The sequence below is a fragment of the Platalea leucorodia genome, assembly GCF_965183815.1.
Source record: "Platalea leucorodia genome assembly, chromosome: 3".
Classification (NCBI taxonomy): domain Eukaryota; kingdom Metazoa; phylum Chordata; class Aves; order Pelecaniformes; family Threskiornithidae; genus Platalea; species Platalea leucorodia.
This window is the reverse complement of record NC_138825.1, coordinates 34,863,467-34,886,187: the sequence shown is the minus strand read 5'-3', so window position 1 is coordinate 34,886,187 and position 22,721 is coordinate 34,863,467. Positions and strand designations below refer to the sequence as shown.

The following is a 22,721-nucleotide window of genomic DNA, read 5'->3' as shown; positions in this document are numbered from 1 at the left end:
ATAACAAGTATTCACTTTTTGATTTAACAGTTGGAAGCCTTTGATTCTTTTTTTGCCAAGGGAGGAAGTAAAACATTGAAAGTTTTCTATCAAGAAGGAGAAGCACCAGGAATAGGTAAATTTTTAGCAATATTAATACAGGCAGACGTAATATTGCCTTCTATTGTTAATTTTGTTTAATGTTTCCCAGAATAAAATCTGGTTTTACTTGTTCATAATTTTGCAGTCTTTTGCTATAAGGACTGAAAATTCATATTTTTAAATACTTGCTTCAAGTTAAATTGTTTAGAAAAACTTCAGTCAGTTTCAGACATTCTTGGAAGGAAGGCTATAAAAAGATAAGTTCTTCTGAAATCTTAAAGTGGTTGCAACTTTTTCTTACAGGAGTTTTGCCCCCAGTTCATTAGAAAGTACTTTTATAAAACCTGTCTGAATTTGTATTTACTGTAAATATCTGACATATTTTAGTTTTTACATGCTCAGTAGAGAATTAGAATTTAATGTCTAAAATCCCTAATGACTCTCTAAGCACTGAACATGCTGTTCCCTTACCTATTTATATGAAATGATCAAATTGCATAGGCTTATATCCACAGAGGACCTGAGGGTATCTCATATTCTCTATTTTCTCACTTAGGCATGACATCTTGTTTGATAGGGTGAATGCAAATAAACAAAGTACCTCACTCACCAGCAAATTAACCCAGAATGATGGGTCTGAGCAAATTCTCTTTTCAATGCAGTACAATGTGCCAAATTTGCTTTGTAAGACATATGTCGTGTTTGGTGTAGATTTTTAATTTTGTGGTTAATTACAGCCATGGATTCTGCTGGTTTTGCTTCTCTTAACACTCAGAAGAAGAAAATAAATGAGTTCTGAAAATAAATTAGTTCTATGTTGAATTTTATTTCACTATATTTATTTTAAGCATTTTATAATACCCTTACTTTTAAAAATAGTGACACCTATGAAACTCTTTTCAGAATGCGGTCGGACAATTCCAGGAGTTGTAAAAGGAAGTAAAATGATGCAATTTTACGTGGACAATACACCACACAAATTCGCAGGACTATGCTTATTTTTCATTCGTTTTAAGAATGACAGCCCTATAAGTGCAAAAACTATACATGAGGTATTCTCTCATATATTTTAAAAACTAAAACCTTTAGAAATAGCTATTTTTGTTTCATTATTTGTTTCACTATTTTCACATAACTAAAGTTACTGGTAACAGCTTTTTTTGAATGTTAAGCTATATCATACTCTTTGCTCTTCTTTTTGTGTAGGCAATGAATAGCTGTATTACTTCAGCAAATACTCAGGATATCTTGTGAATTCACTGTCTTACAGGACTCTTGTTAAAGAAGTCAGCATTAGATTAATTTCTCATTCTCCTTGCTGTATTTGAAGAGGTTAAAGCCACTAAGTACATTTTAAGAAATCTCTAAACTAGAAGGACTTATTGAGAAGACATTATTGCAAATACGGGGAGAGGGAAAGTTTACTTGTACCTGTCTTATTTATGTATCTTTGAATGCATGAAATACACATTTATCCTATGTAAATTATATAGCATGAGTTTTTCTGCTTTACAAATATATAAGGCAAATTATTAGATAAGTGTGGGCTTCATTCTCATTTATAGCTATGCATCTTAATACTCAGCCAATGCTCAAGGGGACAGTAAATTGACAAGAAACAGTCCTATATATGTATCTTCTAATTAATATGATTTCAAATTCTTCAGACAGAAAATCCATTATTAATTTATATACTTTATATTATATATTAAAAATGTTTCATTCCTTTTGAGAGCTGAGAAGGTGAAGAGGGAAAAGCACTATTAGAAGTAAGATACAAGATCTGTCTTTATCAAGAGTCTCAAAATTGGTCATAAATATTAGTTTTGCATGAAATTCCTTACTGAAGAGATGAGAAAAGGAAATTTATGTTCTATGAAGTTTGTTACATGAAGTATGTTAATATTTGCTGACATGAAGGACATGTAAAATATTGGAATAATAAAAATAGAACTTGTAAAGTTTGGTTTTGGAGAGCAGACAAAATTTCATTTGATCCAAAGTAATATGCATTCAGTCAGATAATTGCTTCTAATATAATTTCAGATACTGACATTCAGAACATTTTTGCTACTTGCATTTTATTACTTAGTACTGAATTGTAGATGGGGACATTTAGAATATTTTTAATTGTTATGTATTGTTTAAAAAATTTCCAAACTTTCTGTATGATGGGGAAATAAGTGAAATTACAAAAATATAACCTGGCAGCCTTTAAAAACTATATTAAATCATTATTGACTTCCCTTTTTTGTTGAAAACAGTATCTTATGGTCACATTTTAAGTATTAGTATTTTGTAAAGATTTTGTCTCCATAAATTAAAGTTTTCATCGGCAAATTAGAGTACCTTTATAAAAAAAATACACTGATTTTATAATACTGTTTCCAGTCTAAGTTACTGCATTACTAACAATCGTTCTGTTACAATGCAGGATATATTCTTTGGTGTTTTGGATGCCACTGAAGGACTCCTACGTGGTGTTAGGAATATGATAGAAAAGATTTTTCTCCCTGCTATCCTTGCAACAAATAATTGGGGTGTTTTAAGTCAGAACAAACAAGATACAAAAGACAAACAGAATTTTGTGGAAACAATTAACAGATACCTATCATTTTTAGAAGGTAAGCATTGCATTTATGAAACAGTCAAAGTAGAGGAATTCTCCTTAAGAATTTCCATTTAAAGGCAGTAGCACATAGGTAAGGAACTTTTCGCATTCTGCAAGGAACAATAAAACGATCAATTACTTGCATAATAAATGCATGGGTAGATTATTTACTTAAGAAAAATTTCTAGTGATATGTTACTTTTAAGGAGGAACACTGGATTTAAAATAAGAATTTTCTGTCTTATGTGAGTGCAGTAAGATGGCTATTATATTGAAACAACACTGATTGCAGACATATATTCCCGAATTTAAATTGCTTACACTGGTAGAAATTAATTTTAGAGTCTTAATTGGTTCTGTATTGTAATTGTTTTTTTTTTTTTTTTTTTTCCCCAGGGGCTACAATAAGCATTGAAGGAACTGTTGAGTTGAAAAAAATAGATTACATTAATTTTTCTAAACTCCAGTCCTTTGAGAAAGTAACTGCAGCAGCTGATAATCCTGACATGGTTCGCCAGCTAGAAGAAGTACTTATGATATGGTATAGACAAATTGAACGGGTAAGCTGTTGTTTTAACACATCAATCCAGTATGAATATGGATAGATATTTATAAATTATGTATGAGACTTGCCTGAAGTCAGTTGAAGGCTTCAGCTGCATCTCATAACCTGAGTAAGACAAGTGCTTCACTTCTATGCACAAGTGAAGTTAAGTAGGTAGTCCTTTTCCCTAGGAACTTACAGTCTAGCAAGAATAAGAGTTTCTGAACAGTTAATACACAAATAATAAGAAGGAGAAGACAGAAGGATGCAGGAGTAATAACACTGGTGAGGATGACATATATATACAGTTAGGTGTACTCTATACATTACCTGTTAAGTTTCTGCTGCCAGTCATGGTATGAGATACTACTCTTAGAAAGATCTTTGACCAGGCCCATTAGTGCATTTTTTTATCCTGTGTAAATCCTACATGGTAAGGTCTCAGTTATCCAAGAAATTAGTGTCTGAGACTTCAGTGATAAAGCACAGAACCCTTTGTGAAAATAGAGAATCTGTGTAGACTGGGACATGCTCTACTTAAAAGGGCATACTATGGTTAGTGTGTTTAGCTCATGAGAATAAAAATGTAAAAGACATGTAAAAAGAGCTGACTGCATGTTTATCAACATACAAATGAGTATATTTATGACTTTATGTCTGATATTTAGTGTTTTTATTAAAATTGTTCTTCAAGTTTTTTACAAGTTAAGTTACATTTGGTGCATTTGAGTCCATAAATTCTAATTAAAGAAAAAAATATGGATTTATGCTGAGATTCACCCAGTTTATGACAGCAGTTGAACATACGTATTAGTTGCCTTAGTTTCATTTTAAGAATACGATTAAGTGCAATTCAGAATAACTGCAAGCTTGTTCCTTTTTAAGTTAGTATCCTCAGAGTGTTTCTTCTGTTCTTCTTTATAATGATTTTTCTATTCTCTATAGTAGACATTTGTTTTGTTTTGTTATTTTTCAAATTGTTTGCAGGTTCTGATTGAGAGTAAGCAGATGAGGAAAGAAGCTGATGATTCAGGTCCACTGACTGAACTAGAGCACTGGAAATGTATGTCTGCTAAATTTAATTTTATTATTGAGCAGATCAAAGGACCAAACTGCAAAGCTGTCATTAATGTTCTGAGTGTTGGACATTCTAAACTACTAAGGGTAATTCTTTTTTTCTTTTTTATGTTGTTTTTTTACTGTAATAGATGCAATGAAACAAAATAAATATTGCAAGTTTTGTCTAAGAGAGATTTCCTGAGGAGAATTAACAGAGGAAAATTTAGGTATGGTGCTGGTGTCCTTAATATATTAAGAGAAAGAACAAGACATTTCTAGAGATACAGACAAAAATTATCATAAATTAAAATAACTTTTATTGAGTGCTTTGACAGTGCCTTTTAAAGATTATTTTACCAATGTTTACTTCTGGCAAATCTGTGTAAGTTAAAGAAATAGTTCACTATGTATGAATTTTTTTACAGTACTCTTTTCCCTCTAGATGTGGCAAGAGTTAGATGCCAGAATCACAGATGCAGCAAATGAATCAAAAGATAATGTGAAATACTTACGCACACTTGAAAAAGTTTGTCAGCCACTTTATAACTATGATCTTGTAAGTATGCCTTTCATCATTCTTTAAGCATAGTTTTGGTATTTACATAGAAAGCCCAGAGCAAAAGAAGTCTTATTTGTATTTATTTAAAAGTAAATTATTCTAGTTTAATTTTCTGTTTTTCTAATTTTTCTGATTTTTTTCTAAACACCTCTCAGGTTAAATGTTAATGCATTAGTTTATTATATATGACATAAAATATAATATTTTAAAATATGTATTTTATCAATAAACAGAAATACATATGATTGCCTAGTAAGTCAGTCCTGCTGCCAATATTATTTTTAAAATGAGCTAAAACAGGTACATATTTTATAATACAAGAATCTCAAAATATGTCTTTCATTGAAAATTCCGTATGTGTCAGTGAATAATCACACACCTGTAACCAAAGTACCAAAATTTCAGTTATATAGAGAATAATGAAACCTAATGAGGTCCTAAATGGGTAAAATAATATTTTGGTATTGAAAACAGTATTAGTTGCTTCTATTTGCAGAAGTACCAGCTAGTCAGAATTTAAATAATTGCTTGTCAACGTACACTATTCAGCTGTAGTTCAAGGTATCAGTTATTAGGTATATTAACTATTAGTTATTATAACAGGTATATGTTTCTAATGATTGTTGCAGACTAGGATGGAAGGAGGAAATAGCATAGGAAAAAATTGCATGTTCTGCTTTGTTTTTCAGTTCTTGTTTTGGTCCTACCTACCTCCAGTCCTCTGTCAGGAAGTGTTTCATTTCTTTTGAATTTCTGGCAGCTTAGGACCCTACTTCAAAGTGTTAACTGAGGGGAAACAAAAAGACTGTGATAATGTATGACATAGAGCTGATACTGCATGGAATAGTAGGAGAGGAGTATGATAAACAGTATTACTAAGCTCTTTATCTTCAGCTCTTCAGAGTATCACTAGAGGGTGCCAGGTACCAGGCCATGATGATGAGCTGCTTCATAGGAGTTATTAAGATAAAAATCTTTTTATCTTAAACAAAGACACACATTTCTGGGTGGAAACCCATTAAAGAGTTCATCATTTTACTAGTACGGGATAGTTAACTATAGTTCTTTGTTTAATCTGGAACAGTTTGGATACATCTGAATTTCCGTTTCATCTCTTGGAACATTGTTCCAGAGATCAAGGTAATTTAGGCAGGATTTTCCATGGTATTCAACTTAAAAATAATGACATCCAAGTTAAATATATCCTGGTTTAAAAACAACTATTTTCAGGATTGAGTTCAATTTAATATCTGATATTGAAAAGTATTTTAAATATTAGTGGATCAGGAATGGAGTACATGCAGATTTAATATGACATTTAGTGTGCAGAAAATATGGCATTTAGTGTATGCCATATTACACATAGTCACATTTGTAGCTAAAGTGGGTTACTATATGAAAATTTAGACTGAGCATTTAACTTGCGGCTTTGAATCAAATAAATCTCTATACAGTCCAGTATTCAGGGTTTTATTTTTTGTCAAGGATTAAAAAAGAAAAGCAGTAGACTCAGAATCTCCTGATTCCATCTGGGGGGGGGGGTGTATGATGATGATGAACAACATGTGGACACTGAGGGTTGTTTACGTACCATATAGCCTTTCTTTCACACTCTTCTGCCAAATGCAAATGTCTGCTATGTCTATCCACAGTATCAGTGTGTTTACTTTGAGTTGGCAGCCCAAAGTTAATTCCAGGAGCTTGGCTTCTCTGTTGAGGGGTGACAGTCAAAATTACTTTTTCTTGATGTTCTGAATTGCAACTCTGATAAGTACCTGGTAATGTTAATGAATTATCATTTTTTCCTTTTTTTCCCCCTCTTTTCTTCCAAAATACTTTGGAATTGATTGAATTACAGGATACTTGTAATACCACAGTTTGATTTTAATGATATGAACAATGATTTCATGAAATGTGTTAAAGATTTAGATGTTTCATGTGATGATTAAACTAGGCACTCATTAATGAAATTAACATTGTGACAATTATTTCATGACTTTTGTGAAATGTCTGAATGTAACATTTAATATAATGATTGTTACCACAATGTAATTGCATAGAGTATATTTAACAGCTGTTCTTGAAGGAAAACAAAAGCATTAATCACAGACAACCACTGTCAACTGCCAGAAGAATACTTCCTTTTGTGCCAAAAAATGCAACCTCTACTTTTTGAATCAATGTTTGATTTTGATCATCAAAATAGCATATTAAAATATTCATATGAATATATTTAATCTGATTTCTTAGAGTAATAAAACTCTTCATCTAAGAGTTTTATTGTTTTTATTAGTTGAGGTTTAAAAATTTGTTGAGCATGATTAGCTTTTTTTTTTTACAAGAAACTTTTTGGTAAAATGCCATGACATTTTGAAGATTGGTTCATGTGATTTAAGGAAAAATGTAATTTACAAGTTGTCAATAGAATAGGAATATAGTTGCTAAGAACAGAAAGTAAAATTTTTCTCAAAATTCTGCTTTAAGGTATCAATGACACATGGAATACCAAACTTGATAAATGCTATACGAATGATTCACAGTGTTTCAAGGTATTACAATACTTCCGAGAGAATGACATCATTGTTTATAAAGGTAAATATATTAAATATAATATTCATTATAAAAATTATGTGATTTTTCAGAAAAAAACTCATTTTGTTTAAATCAGTAGGACATTTGTTAAAAAAATGGTAATTAATAGTGGTTTTCTGCATGGGAAAGGAAGAAGTCTGTTGATCAGGAGAGGATTGAACTTGGATTAGACACTTGTCTTCTGGAAGGAACTTTGTTGTTATTCTTGGTTCAGCAAAATTAATTTTTTTCTTATCTTCTTGATTAATCTCCTGATCTGAATTAATCTGCTCAGTTGTTTCATAAATCACTGAATCCACAAAGATTCTTTTATTATCAGCCTTGAAGACCTAATTAAGCAGATGGCCATCAGTATGACTAGGCTATTCCTCCAAAAGGCATGAAAGACAAAAGGTTCCTGTTTTCAGAAGCAAGTCATACTTGAAAAGTTAATTGAATCTCAGGCCATAAACTTTGCCACCTTAAACAGAAAATTAAGACCAGCTAGGTAATTATACCAGTGTCTTTTGCGGAATTCAGGTATTCACTGCAGGAAAACATGGTTTGTGTAATGGTTTTAGAACAAAAAAACTCCTTCATAACTAAAATACACACCTCCAGTAAGCATATAGGGGAAATTCATAGTAGACCCTCATTACATCACTTTTTATTTTATTTTTTTTTAAGAACACCCCAGGTTTTAGTGTAAAGTTTTGTTACAATTCAATCTGAACTAGGGTACTAAGAAATATGTGCTTTTTTGAGGCTACATTTATCCATGGCTGGGGCTGTTTTCCATACATCAGATGTTAGGTATCAATTATGCAGTAATGTTTATATTGCCTGTTATGTAATTTGTTTTTATATGTTTGTGTATTGACACGTGCTACTGTCTGTTATTTAATGGTCTAAGGGATTGAGCATTTCACTGCAGAGGCTAATAACAAACTGGTTATATGAAGCTGTGCTAAGAAATAGCAAGGAAAAAGTTCTGTTTTAATCCAGTGGCTTAAGGTCCCACTTACTGTTTGCTTCCATTTAGAGATCACCAGAGGTGACACTGGAGGTCCTATCTACAACTTCACCAGTCCTTGTATTACAGTGTGAGGCTGCCTTTGTTGCGGCAGTTTTCAGCCTTTATTCAGTTAGGGATTCTTAAGACCTGCTTACAGTACTCTCATGTGTCAGGAGAACTGTTTTGAATTGTTCACATTATTAAATAGAGAAAAAAAAAAAATCTGCCTGTAGCTGTTCTCTGATATGTGTTTTCTATACCTGCATTCACACCCATGGATTTTTGTGGTTGAGAAGTAGAAGAATGTTTTCTCCTTTTCATAGCCATGGGAGACCAAGGTAAAGGCATACTGCTAGGATAGAAAATTCTTTAATGGCAGTTTTTAAATAAGGATGCACACACTACAAAGTGTAAAGGTGATAACGTAAGTGAAGAACAGTTAGAGTTAAATAACTTCTCTTTGTTCCTGATTTACAGTTGGTGACATTCTGTGCTTATGCATGTGTGTTACTGGACTTATAGTTCTTACAAATACTACCTGGGACTTAAATACACTTCTGGGAGTGTTTTAAGGCTTTTTATAGGGTGTTTGTCATGTATATTACATGTATTATTTAGCCACTATATTCCCACAGGTGAAATTTATACGAACTCAGATAGTACTAATCCACGCCAGTGGGAATTTTGTTAGATTTTGCAAAACAGACAAATTTCCTTATATGCTTGAGATCTACTTGTTTTCGTTTTTCTGTGCTAGGTTACAAATCAAATGGTCACAACATGTAGAGCATATATTACAGATGGTGGCTTGTCTCGTGTCTGGGAGCAGGAGACATCAACAGTCATTGAAAAGATTAAGGTTTGTCTTTTGGTATTGTATTATTTACCTTTCAAACCTATTGATTACCTATTTATATGCACAAGAAAGTCCATATCAATATGTATCAAGTACTTCACACCTCTTTACTGTTTTATTTCATGATGCTTTGAGTGTTTTCCCATTTCTTAGCCCACTGGCATTTGTTGAAATTAGAATGGCCTCATCTTTATCTGGGTGGTCTGTCACTGACCTTGGAATTGGCATCTTCACCATATGTGTGACCAAGGAATTTTGTCATCCTGCATAATCCACATTCGTCCCTCTGGATGGTATCTGATATGGTACCATCTTCCTCTACCATGAGAAGCCTGCTATTTGAATAGACCCCTACTTTGTTACAGTAGCTCCTTCCAATACCAGATTTTCTTGGTACACCATGAAAGTTCAGTGCTAAGAGAGACTTACTCTTCTTGAGCTGTTGGTGACATATTAAGAACAAATTAAGCACATGCAATATGCCATGGCAAAATATGTCCAGCTGTGTGGTTACTGGTTGCCAATACTGACTTCATTTCCACCTTCTCCTTTATCAGACGTCAGCTACTGACTTCCTGTCTTACCCAGAAAGGCATAGAATTTCATAGTCCTTTAAAAATTAGGTCCAGAGGTACAAAAGAAAATGTATTGAATGTATCTCTCCTGACCTGACAGGATGATATGTTTCTAATAATTCATCTATTTCATTGAGGTCATCTTGTGACTGTTCTAAAGCTGATGAGCCGTCATTATTCTATGAGAGAAATATAAGCCCAGTTTCTAATCATGGTGATCAGTCTTCATTCAAGTATTTGTATATTCTTGAAGATCTGAACATTCCTTTCAATGAGGACCTTTTTTCATTTCCTGTAATTCATAGCCAATTGTTATATATACCTATATATTCAGACAGTCTGGTGACTGCCAGTATATTGTGATAAAATCTGCTTTCTGTTATCGAAGAACTGACAGAAGATTTTGTATTCCAATGATTATAGACTTTACTTTTCTTACTAGTCATTATTTGTACATATGATAAGGTCTTAGTATTCTAAGTAAATAATCAACTGAGAAAGATGGATTATTCTTCAAACTCACTATAACTCAGACTTGTCAACAAACATTAATTTGTATAACCAGTTTCCTTTAAGTCCCCTGGGAGTTCCAAACGGACTACCCTATTATGCCAAATTCCATTCTTATCCAGAGGACAGTCTGACCATTCTTAATTAGGCTACTGGCTTTTCTTAATATTCAAATGTCTCCTTTAGAGCAAGAGTCATCACCTGCTCTTCACTGGTCTCTAAACCACCCTTTACTTTAACAAGAACTAAAACTTCAGTTTCTTTTTTTGGTGACTCATTTCCCAGTGTTAAGTTTTCACTGTACCGTGCTACTGTATGTGCACGTGTTGCAAATATTTAAAAAACCAAAAAAAAACCCCAAAAAAACCCGCTGTATGTAAGTCATTACTCCCTGTTGACTGAAACTAGATTCAGTGATAATTAACCACCTTGGAATGACAGTAGGTTTGAGTTCTCCAGTCTCTCACCCATAAGCACAGCATAATGAGTACGGTATTTATTCCTTCACTTTTTAGGACTGCATGTTTCTACTGAAAGAATATCAGAAATGCTTTCATGAAACAAAGCAAGAGATTTTGGAAGCTCTAGGAGAAAAGACATTTGAAGTATCAGAAATGTACATTTTTGGAAAATCTGAAGCTTTTTGTAGGAGATTAGAAAAAGTGAGTATACTGTGTGCTGTTATTATTGATAGAGAAGAAGGGCTCCTCCAAAGAACAGTTTGACACTTGTCAACATACATGCTCTTAACCATCTTGTGAAGGAGTTTGTAACTCTTTATTGAGACAAATTAGGCACTTCCAGAGAGTAAGTCATCCCAATACTCTAGGCAGTTACTTCACAATGTCCTTTTGAATTTGTCAATTTATCACTGTTAATATGGAAAGAAATAACCTAATTGATCTAGACTTAGATCATTCTTTTAGGAGGTTTAAAATTATGTGAAAAATAACACACTTTTGCTTTTTTTAAATGGTGTCCTGAGGCATTAAAAACTCCTATTCTTCAGATGATTCTGCTGCTCGGTGTGGTCTTAACATTTAGCTTGCTAACCCAATGAAAGGATTTTAAACTAGCATTCATAGAGTTTGCGTGGAAAAGATAATAGGTGCTCCTTGGTGCAGAATGAGGTCAGACAAGGGATAAGAGGATAATGGGGCAGTCATCACAGGGTAGGAATTCTGAGAGTCTGATGTTTTTCCTTATCATGCAGTATATATACTAATCTGTATTGTTGGGGGTTTTATTCTGTGAAATCTCTTTGTGTCATCAGTATGCATATGTCACGATTTAACTCTTTTTTCATATGACCCTATTGAATCCAGAAGTCAGATATAAAAAAGAAACACTTTACCGTCAAGAAAAACGAAGATGATTTTACTTTGTATTAGGTTGTGGTGAGAATTAACCATGCTCTGTTGAAGATACTTGACTTAGAAGCTCAGAAGCAACACATTTCTGAATGCAGTAGTTAGAGAGGTGGTTATTGCTTATTTTATTTTACTCAGGTCTTAGTTTATAGAGGAAGTAACCAATAATTAGTTATGAGCATGAATATAATGTTTATATTTCAGATTACAGAGATGATAACTGTAGTACAAACTTTTTGTGCACTGAGTCTCTCTACCATTGAAGGGATAGATATTATGGCAGTAAAATTCAAAAATATCTACCAAACTGTTCAAAAGAAACAATATGACATCCTTGATCCACGAAAAACAGAATTTGATGTGGATTTTGTGAACTTCATGGCAAAAATTGAAGGTTTAGAGGTAAGTAATATTGTTACCTATAACTTACTTGGGGAAGAATCTCATCACTGCTTACTCAGTATCTCCCTGAATGTCAGTGAGACTTTGGACTCTGAATAGGCTACATTGTTCTTCTTCCAAAGAGCATAGAGTTTATGTCTGTCTGGAGGGAGGCTTTTCCATTCTTTCTCCTCCTTCCAAAGGAAGCTGTGAAATATATCATACAGTCCTCACTCAAGATCAGTCACTCTGCAGCCAAAATGACAAAAATTATGAGACCTGAGAGAACGATCTACATGGAGGTGGTTTATTAGCCTGGAGACACGTGATTAGATTTTGGGCAAAACAAAGCTGCAACTGTTTTCAGTACATGATTTGATTCTTTGCTGAAATTGGCTGGCATTTAAGAGATTACTTGACTGACACTACCTATTTAGTGATTATATTAAGCATAGACCGGTGAAGGGTGCTGTTTTGTGCTTTAAGCAGTAACAATTTCAAATGCTACTATGTTAAGAAATTACCAGATATCAAAAGACTATTACGTGACTAGAAAAGCTATACTAAATTATATATTCTTTAGATACAGATACAGACATTTATGCGTACCTGTTTTGGGAGAATTTTGTCTTCACAGCAGGCACTTCAGTTACTTCAAAGGTATTGGCAATTATGTTTTAAAATATTTTAAAGTAACTTCAAATTACTGATTAGCACAATTTAAATAGCACAGCTAATTTTAGAACAAAGGGGCTAATAAAAATTTTTCATTATTGGTGTTCTGAACCATGTAATCATCATAAAAGATGTATTTTAGCTTTCTTATGGGAATCAATATATTCTCCTGTTTCTTAGTGTCATTACAGTTTGTTTCATATATACAAGAGGATACTAAAAGAAAAACCTAAAAAAAATCAACAGCAACAACAACAAAAAAGCCCACCAGGGCAGAACTTTTCAATTTGCTTAGACTTGCTCAAACTTGCTCAAAGCAAAAAAAATTCCCAGATCCAGGAGCACTTCCTAGATTTGTGCTTCTTTCATTTTATGTAATGTTCATTATCCCAAAATTTAAAAAAAAAAAAAAAAAAGTGTTTTAGAAATATCATTTTGGGTACTCATTTTTAATACAGGTTTCAAAATCTGAGAATGCCATGCCTTCAAGAAGAAACAGTACGTACAGTTGGTTGTATTCTTCAACATTATGTAGCAGAACTTGAAGCTACTAAAAAGGTATTTCATCTCTGCAATAAATTTTAATCATCATGTTAAAATAAGAGCAAATATTTTAATATGAATTATTTTTAGTTATTCTGCCTATTTCACTAACTGACTGTCAGTGCTCAATTTATCATACTTCTATTTTCCTGTTGCAGAAAACAGACCTGAGTGTGTAGGCAAATATGATGTTCATGCTTTTGCAGGCAAATGTGTCATCAGAATTTTATTTTTTAAACCAAAATCTTTTCTGTTATTCCATCATCAATTAAAGAAAAGAAGTATATTCTTTACTGGCTGTGTACAACACTTGCATATACCTTTTGGGTTTTTTTATTATATGAGGCCTCTACAGTTAATTTGCATTTATACATGGCTATTATCTAATGCTGTGACAGTATAAAATAGATACAAAATGTAGGTAAATTGTATTTATGTTAATTATAAAGTAATTTTCCATGATTTGTGTAGTGTACCATTACTGTAGCATAAATGAGAATTAACTTGTCACTTGACTTCAAACATTTAGAGAGGAATTCATCTAACCTGACTTTATATGTCTGCAAAATAAAAAGCTGCATCAGAACTAGACATCCATACTCCCTTTCTACTGCAGAAAGAAACGACTATTCTAGAGTCAATTAATCCGATCTATTTTAGGTGTTAACTTGAAGATTTAAATAATTCCCTTGAAATGGCCACTTTTCTTCAATGAGTATAAAGGGAATCTGGACAACCAGACTGATGCAAACATTTTTTTAGAGCTGTTTACATTTTGTCAGATGAATGGCATATGTTTACCTGAGGAACCAAGTATCTGTAAACTCTGCACTTGCTAGAAAGTGATTCCTCCAAACAGTGACTTAAAACTGTAGCCTAGCATAGCTGCTCTGAACCACATTTTACAGTGTCCTTTCCCTATCTACTTGCTGGGTATAACACTTCCTGAACCTGTAATTACTGGCTTAATTTGATGAACATATTTTCAGCAGCACTGCCTGATTAAGGAATCGCTGACCCCACCCTGGCTGCTTTTTCCCAGCCAAAATAATAGATAAGTTTTCTGAGGGAGTTTCATCCATGTCAGTTCCTCTCTTAAGTTCACCATGAAGCTACTTGGGTTTCTTTTGTTGGCCCTGTGCAGGGCACAGCATAGGGGTAAAAAGACATGCCAGTGAGTGAAGCGTAGTGTCTGCTTAAGCAGCACTTAAGTCTGCTTAAGCTGTTTGTGTTATCATAGCATGAGTTTGCATGCCTAAAGTTGGGTGGATACAAATATTCCTCTTTCTTCTGTTCAAGAATGTCACTAATATACTCGCTAGTTCTAGCTATTTATTAGATATTATTGGATTGCTTTTTGTCTTTGCCAAACAAGTTATTTCTAATAAAAAGTTGCTCCCACTGCAATACTGGTTCTAAAGTGCTTCAATAGTTTGTCAATGCAAATTTGGTATGTGATAATTTTAGGCCAAATTTTTCTTGACTATAATTCAGTGAGCAGGGCCCCTTTTTTTTCTCAGCTTGGGCACAGGTAAAAGCGTGGGCTGTGTACCCAGGAGTCTCTACATGCATACTGATGAGAAGTTAGTAGAAAAGAGCATATCATAGAATCAAAATTATCCCAAGTTGGAAGGGACCCACAAGAATCATCGAGTCCAACTCCTGAAATGTTAGCTATTAGTCAGGTGTATATGTCTGAAGAACAATGTTGACATTTCTATTCAGGTAAAACCTCTCAGTTAACAATATAGCTTAGGCCTTTCCTGAAGGCAGTTCCCAAGCAAAGGAGGAAAAGCCCCATCAAGGGTTCTCATAACACTTCCTTACACAGCTTGCTTTCACAGCAGGTGGCTCCAAAGGTACACAGCTGCACCTGTCAGGCTTGGCCTTGAATACTGGCTGCTCAGCTCCTAGGTTTGCAATGCCTTTTGGTGTACTCAAGGTTCTGTCATAAGTAAGCACAGTTAAGAAACAGCATGAGATAATGAAGACAGGAGACATTCCAACAGCAGTGTCAATGTGTGCGTCTCAGAAGAGTAGCAAGTGGGGGAAGCAATACATTTTTCTCTCAGTGAATTGTTGTGTGACTCCATACAGATTTAATCTGTTTGGGAAGAGGAAGAAATTGTGGTACCAGAGGAAAAACAGTTTAACATTTCAACAGATTTTTTAATCCATGTATTTAATGATATTGTTCTTATCGTAGCTTTACCAAATTCAGAAAGATGACCCTCCTCTTGCTCGAAACATGCCACCTGTTGCAGGAAAGATACTGTGGGTGAGACAGCTATTCAGGAGGATAAATGAACCAATTAACTATTTCCATGTAAGTTGATGTGAGGAAAAATTAGGTGTTTTGTGTAACAGTGAACCGTCTTACTTCAGTAGAGTGACCATAATGTTTCTGGCTATGATGATGTCACTTCTCATAAACAGGCAACCTGTTTATTTGTATGTGAATATCTAGTTAAAAAAATATGCTCTGCAGTAACCACAGTTGTAGATCCAAGATGTAGTGTTTCTTTGACTTACCACTGAACTACCACCCCAAGCTGGAAATATGCGCTGAATTGTTAATAAGTCTGTCTTCATATTGCCCAAAGAAATATTTCATCATTCAAGCCAGTGAGGTGTTTCTTCTCTTTGTAATGGAGCAGACCGGGGCTTGTATACAAGACTCATGTCCTGTATTTTAACCGAGTACCCACCTCTTCTGTTCCTCTAGCCCCGTAGGCTTCTCTGTGGAGAATCATGTCTCTTTACCAAGTGACTGCGAGGATGTGCTGGTTTTGGCTGGGACAGAGTTAATTTTCTTCATAGTAGCTAGTATGGGGCTATGTTTTGGATTTGTGCTGGAAACAGTGTTGATAATACAGAGATGTTTTCGTTAACGCTGAGCAGTGCTTACACAGCGTCAAGGCCTTTTCTGCTTCTCACACCTCCCCACCAGCAAGTAGGCTGGGGGTGCACAAGAAGTTGGGAGGTACACAACTGGGACAGCTGACCCCAACTGACCAAAAGGATGTTCCACACCATATAACGTCATGCTCAGCATACAAAGCTGGGGGGAAAGAAGGAGGAGTGGGGGGCTGTTGGAGTGATGGCATTTGTCTTCCCAAGTAGTGGTTATGCATAATGGAGCCCTGCTTTCCTGGAGATGGCTGAACACCTGCCTGACGATGGGAAGGAATGAATTCCTTGCTTTGCTTTGCGGCTTTTGCTTTACCTGTTAAGCTATCTTTATCTCAACCCATGAGTTTTCTCACTTTTACTCTTCTGATTCTCTCCACCATCCCATCACGGCAGAGTGAGTGAGCGGCTGTGTGGTGCTTAGTTGCCGGCTGGGGTTAAACCACGACAGTCCTTTTTGGCGCCCAACGTGGGGCTCGAAGGGTTTGAGATAATGACAGATTTCATTGGAATGTGCTAGATCGAATTTATAGCTGTTACTGCTGTTTTGCTGTTAACTGACAGGCTCCTGTTCTTGCCATGGGTCTTGCTTGCCTTACAGTATATTAGTCTAGTGCTCGTTAGTGGCTTCTTTTTGCTTTTGCTGCTTGCTGTACTGCTTATCATATGACTCTGCTGTGCCTGGGAACATTTTGATAACAGCAATGGCGATGCACCTTGCCTGGCAGATGGCCAGGGCATTGCTGCTCTTTCTGTGCTACTGTACTGGACAGGCTGGAACTCCAGTGTGAACTCCAGTCTAAGGGACTGTGACCTGTGAATGAGTCCATGCAGGAGCAGGACATCCCAAAGCCTCTGTGGCCATGGATGAGTCCATGCCAGAGCAGGTATACCTCGAAGCATCTGTGGCCGTGGTTATGTCTGTGCCACAACAGGTGTACCTCTGAAGGGATTGTGGCCCAAGGATAAGTCCATGCTGGAGAAGGTACACCTCGGAGCATCTGTGGCTCTGCATAAGGTCATGCTGGAGCACTTCAAAGCATGTGGCCATGGATAAGCCCACGACAGAGCAGGTACACCCCTGGAGGGACCGCAGCCATGGGTAGGGCCATGTTGGAGCAGGTATACCCCTGAAGAGACTGTGGCTCATAGATAAGGCTCCACTTGGAGCAGGTACAACCTTAGGGGACTGCAGTCTGTGGATAAATCCAAGCCAGAGCAGGGACAAGGGGAGGAGTTCATTGCAGTGTTAAACCTTATGGTCTGGTCCAAAGAGACCAGGGGTAGAGATTGTAATGGAAATACCTTTAAATTGTTGTGACCTGGGATTTGAGTTGCATGTTATGGGAATTACCGTAGCAGGAACCACCTGAACCAACGGAGGACAAGCCTTAGAAGAAGCAGTGCAAGTGCAGCAGTGACCCAGCCTGAGCTGGCTTTGGTGCCCAATAACTCCACGCAACACACCACCTCTCCTGTCCTGAGTGACCACCATAACAGATGGAGCGCAAAGTCATGGACGAAATGAACTCAGTGGATATTTTGTGGACATTTGTGGACATTTTACAGACATTTTACAGGGATGGTCCATAGACTAGAGGGATGATATCCGTGTATTATATCAAAGGATGGGAACGGCGGTGGTGGTTAATGAGGATGTATTGGATACTGTGGGACCTGAGCATGACATAAATGGTATGGAATAAGGAGTGAAGAATGTGCTGGTTTTGGGTTAAACCATAATGTAGGAGTAGCTTAAGGCATAAATGTGGACTGCCTGACATCCTGAAATTGTCTGTTGTGTAAGTTCTGGTACCACTGAAAAAGCAAGTTTATTATAAGGACCCACACAATAGCAGCACTACTGTAACTGAGAATCTGGTCACCAATTTCACTGTAGGTGATCTCTGAACTAGTCTGGGAACCAGGAATTCCATTACTGAACTTCTCAGTTCTACATTTTCTGTACCACTAAACATACAGCTGAAGGCTGGTACCAGCCACATAAGTTTTGACATTTATGGCCCTTAGGAATTTCTTGGTATTGGACTTCCTTCCTTCATTGGAATAATCAGAATCTTGCTATACTGGGATCTGCTATAGCAATAGCAATAACATTTCTTGAAATGTTTGAGTGATTCTCCTACACAAAGCATCTAGGGTCTCCTGCTGTTAACTTATATGTGAGAGGTTTTCATTTTCCTGTTTCCCTCGGATGGGAGTAATGATCACGTAAATCTGCTCCAAAGAAAACAGGCATATATGTCATTACTAATTAAAAAAGGAGATTTTTTTTTTTTAAATCAATTTTTAATTACTGTTCAATTTTGAGTAGAACTGAGCATCCATTTCACTGGGAATTACAGGTGTTTGTCACAATATAATAAAGTAATTGCTCTTACATGTGTTAAATATTTAGTATTTATTACTTAGAAGTTCTTACTGACTTTATCACCTTATAAATTTGAATCATAAATACTTTATAAAGTTTTTAAGAACTCTGTACATATAATTTATAATATTAACTTATGTAATATATAGTCAATAGTTAAATTGAGAAAAAACCCAAATAGTGTGATTTTCTTTTGATATGGTTTTAATTTGAATGTACTCTGTTTTAATAGAAAAAGTCAAATATCTTGGCAAGTCCAGAAGGTAAAGCAGTTGTTCGATTATACAACAGAATTGCCTGTGTATTGGTGGAATTTGAGGTAGTCTATCATAATGCGTGGATGAAGGAAATTTCACAATTACAATATCGTAAGTAATTAAATATGTAATTTAACTGTTATTGAATGCTAAGTTAACACAAATCAAAGCAGATAATTTTTAAGCCTCATTTACCCTTAAAATGTGCAAATTAATCATGATCCAATAAGCAGGCCCAATAAATACAAATCTTTGTCCCTTACTGACCTTGAAACTTCGTCTTGATGCAGAAGATTGCAGATTTGGTACACTCTTTGACAGATGACTGGAAACAGTAATGAAACAAATTTAAGGCACACAGTTGTTCATTTTTGTGTTCAAGCTCTTTATGTATACCATTTAGTAATTCTTCCTGTTTTCTTTCCACTATAATAATTTATACAATTGTATTATCCCAGTGCCTCTCAGGACAAGTATTACGGTATGCCTAGAAAAAAGTTTGATAATCAAGCTTTATCATTTTAAGATTAAATGAGAGTCGAAGTTTGAAAAAAAAAAAAAATCTGAGAAGATTTTTTCATGTAAATTGTAGACACTCTGTGAGCTTCAAAACTAGGAGTAGATCTATAAGAATAAAATCTTGCCATCACACAGTCAACAGAGTTTTTTGTGTTGCTGTTTGGGCTTTTATTTTGTTTTGGATTTTTGCAATATCACTATGTAAGCATTCATCCTCTGGATTAACAAGTATCAGTAAGATACTGAGCATCTCAGAAGTGTTGTGTTTCCAGGTCCTTAGAAAATGAATTTGATAATTTTCTAACTTGAGCTAAGAAAAAATATGTCACAAATAAGACTGGATCTGATGCTTGTTTAGCTTAAGAAGAGAAAGGTTATATATGGCAGAAGGCTAATACGGTGAAAGTCAGTTGTATGTTTTCTTTAACTGAAAACGTGAAACTATTTCACAAGTAACCATACATATTCAATCACTATACAGTAATATTAGAAATCTGTGTTCCATAATAATTTATATAACAGAAACAATTGTTTGCCTTAGAAACTGATATAAAAATGTCTTTACAGCCTTACAAGCCACAATATTTGCACGTCATCCTAAAACTGGGAAGTTCCTGGTTAATTTTGATCCCCAGATTCCAGAGATTGTCCGAGAGACCAAATGTATGATCAAGTTGGGTCTGGAAGTACCGGAGCAAGCAAAAATTATAGTAAAAATAGAAAATAACCTGAAGTCAAACAAGTTGCGTTTAGAGGTAAACTTAAAAATTATCATGGATGCTGTTTAAAAAATAAAGAAGAACATGTGATTAACCATAGAAATTTTTCTATGATTGAATATAGATTAAAGCTGGGTGTGAGGTAGTTTAAAGTAAATTTGTGAAATGCACAGGTGGACATAGACGATCTCATTTGAAAAACCTCTACTAACTGCTGTGTGGGCTAGTATATACTTACATATAAGCATATATATTTCTCATACCCTGTGCCATGTTAAATATATTCTGGTGATGAAATAATTAGAGCTGTCCACAACACGGTCACTCTCTGAAAATCAGTAAAATGCAGTTTTACAGAGTTTTTGAGAAGCAAATATTGGAATTCTTCAGGCTTGGAAGATATGGCGAGCAACAAAAACATCAAGAATTTTGCAGGTTACCTGCCAGAGAAGTCAGATTTCTGATACTCGTTGTAGTATTTGCTATTGTTGTAGTATTTAGAGAAGTTTGTATCTTAAGGATGAGGCGTACTGTACAAGATTTGTGTGTGCATGTGTGTAAGGTGTAAGACAAGAGGATATTTTATGACTGAGTTTGTATGTGACTTTAATTATCTAAAGCATATGATACTCAGTTTCAAGAACGTATTGCAACTTACAGTCACTAAAGCTCAAGCTGTCTTTAGCTCTAGAGAAAGATGATACTTTGTCTGGCTTCGTGCATAAAACCTAGGAACGTGTTGCATGAAGGCTGCTTTCATTCTTCCTTGTGTAGCATGATGCAGATTCATTACATTCCAGAAATGATGTACATAAGTATGTAATGTTTGTGTAAAATTCTACGCTTGTTTCCAAATGTAGTTGTGTAATACTTTCCATGTTTTTTCTGATTATTTGATTTTTTGCTTCAGTAAAGAAAGCACTTAAAATATTATTCTTGATACTACTCTTTCTAATAATTAACAGGGTCTTCTCCAATGTTATGAAGATTTGTGTCAAGAAACACCAATGATTTTTGTAAATCTAATGGCACCAAAAATGAAAAAGGTTGGTATTGCTAAATGCACTTCAGTATACTTCAGAAGAAATTAGAATAACTTAATAATAGTTTATAATTTTAAAATATTTAGATGGATCTGCATGTTGTGAACTTAATGAATTTTACTAAAACCTTTAAGACCAAAAATTTGCTCTTTGCATCCCTCATACAGTGCTCAAATATTGAGTATAACGGTAGAATAATCTTAGTGCCTATGAGATGTAAACCCAGTAGAACAAAGAATGCGGACTTTGCGGGTCTATTTATCTACACAAATCTCTGGCTTTGACATTGAAGTAATTTGTCACTTATTTCAGTTTTAGAGGATTTTATGGGAAGTTGCGCCTTTCATTTAGCTGAAATACTAAATGTCATGCTTGTCTTTGCTTGATGAGAATTATTAGCCTTGTGAATTGAGTCAGTCTCTTCAGTGATGTAGAAAGGTTATATACTACACTAAAGGTACAGTTTTATTGGAGATGCAGAATGTCTATCCTGCAAGCCATTTTGTTTTTCCAGACACTTGCAAGTGTACGTATGTGGTTGTTCTAAGTAACACTGCCCTTTTTGATTGTAAATAGTAACATTTATTTGTTACTATTTGGGGAAGGTCATGGAGCAGGTCATCTTGAGTGCCATTATGCAGCAAGTGCGGGACAACCGAGGGATCAGGCCCAGCCAGCATGGGTTTATGAAAGGGAGATCCTGTTTCACTAACCTGGTCTCCTTCTATGACAAGGTGACCCGCTTAGTGGATGAGGGGAAGGCTGTGGATGTTGTCTACTTGGACTTTAGCAAGGCCTTTGACACTGCCTCCCACAGCATTCTCCTGGAGAAGCTGGCTGCTCACGGCTTGGATGGGTGCACTCTACGCTGGGTTAAAAACTGGCTGGACGGCCGAGCCCAGAGAGTGGTGGTAAATGGAGTCAAATCCAGTTGGCGGCCGGTCATGAGTGGTGCTCCCCAGGGCTCAGTACTGGGGCCGGTCCTGTTCAACATCTTCATTGATGATCTGGATGAGGGGATCGAGTGCACCCTCAGTAAGTTTGCAGATGACACCAAGTTGGGTGGAAGTGTCGATCTGCTGGGAGGGTAGGAAGGCCCTGCAGAGGGACCTGGACAGGCTGGACCGATGGGCCGGGGCCAACTGCATGAGATTCAACAAGGCTCAGTGCTGAGTCCTGAACTTCAGTCACAACCACCCCATGCAACGCCACAGGCTTGGGAAGGAGTGGCTGGAGAGCTGCCTGGCGGAAAAGGACCTGGGGTTGCGGGTCAATAGCCAGCTGAAAATGAGCCATCAGTGTGCTCAGGTGGCCAAGAAGGCCAATGGCATCCTGGCTTGTATCAGGAATAGTGTGGCCAGCAGGACCAGGGAGGTGATAGTGCCCCTGTACTCGGCACTGGTGAGGCCACACCTTGAGTACTGTGTTCAGTTTTGGGCCCCTCACTACAAGAAGGACATCGAGGTGCTGGAGCGTGTCCAGAGGAGGGCAACGAAGTTGGTGAAGGGTCTAGAGCACAAGTCTTATGGGG

The 22,721-nt window shown here is 35.8% G+C and overlaps 1 protein-coding gene across 1 annotated transcript in view; it reads left to right on the top strand.

The window, feature by feature from the left end:
* Nucleotides 1-22,721, top strand: part of DNAH8 (dynein axonemal heavy chain 8) — a gene marked incomplete at its 3' end in the record, with an annotated part of 145,633 nt that overhangs the window by 4,117 nt on the left and 118,795 nt on the right. The window contains exons 3-18 of the mRNA XM_082307343.1: nucleotides 31-115; nucleotides 985-1,133; nucleotides 2,516-2,705; nucleotides 3,089-3,252; nucleotides 4,224-4,400; nucleotides 4,738-4,851; nucleotides 7,339-7,446; nucleotides 9,198-9,299; nucleotides 10,897-11,043; nucleotides 11,956-12,153; nucleotides 12,716-12,792; nucleotides 13,266-13,365; nucleotides 15,557-15,676; nucleotides 18,885-19,020; nucleotides 19,996-20,183; nucleotides 21,113-21,193. Of these exons, the coding sequence (XP_082163469.1) occupies nucleotides 31-115; nucleotides 985-1,133; nucleotides 2,516-2,705; nucleotides 3,089-3,252; nucleotides 4,224-4,400; nucleotides 4,738-4,851; nucleotides 7,339-7,446; nucleotides 9,198-9,299; nucleotides 10,897-11,043; nucleotides 11,956-12,153; nucleotides 12,716-12,792; nucleotides 13,266-13,365; nucleotides 15,557-15,676; nucleotides 18,885-19,020; nucleotides 19,996-20,183; nucleotides 21,113-21,193 (2,136 nt within the window). The remainder of the gene's footprint in view (nucleotides 1-30; nucleotides 116-984; nucleotides 1,134-2,515; nucleotides 2,706-3,088; nucleotides 3,253-4,223; nucleotides 4,401-4,737; nucleotides 4,852-7,338; nucleotides 7,447-9,197; nucleotides 9,300-10,896; nucleotides 11,044-11,955; nucleotides 12,154-12,715; nucleotides 12,793-13,265; nucleotides 13,366-15,556; nucleotides 15,677-18,884; nucleotides 19,021-19,995; nucleotides 20,184-21,112; nucleotides 21,194-22,721) is intronic.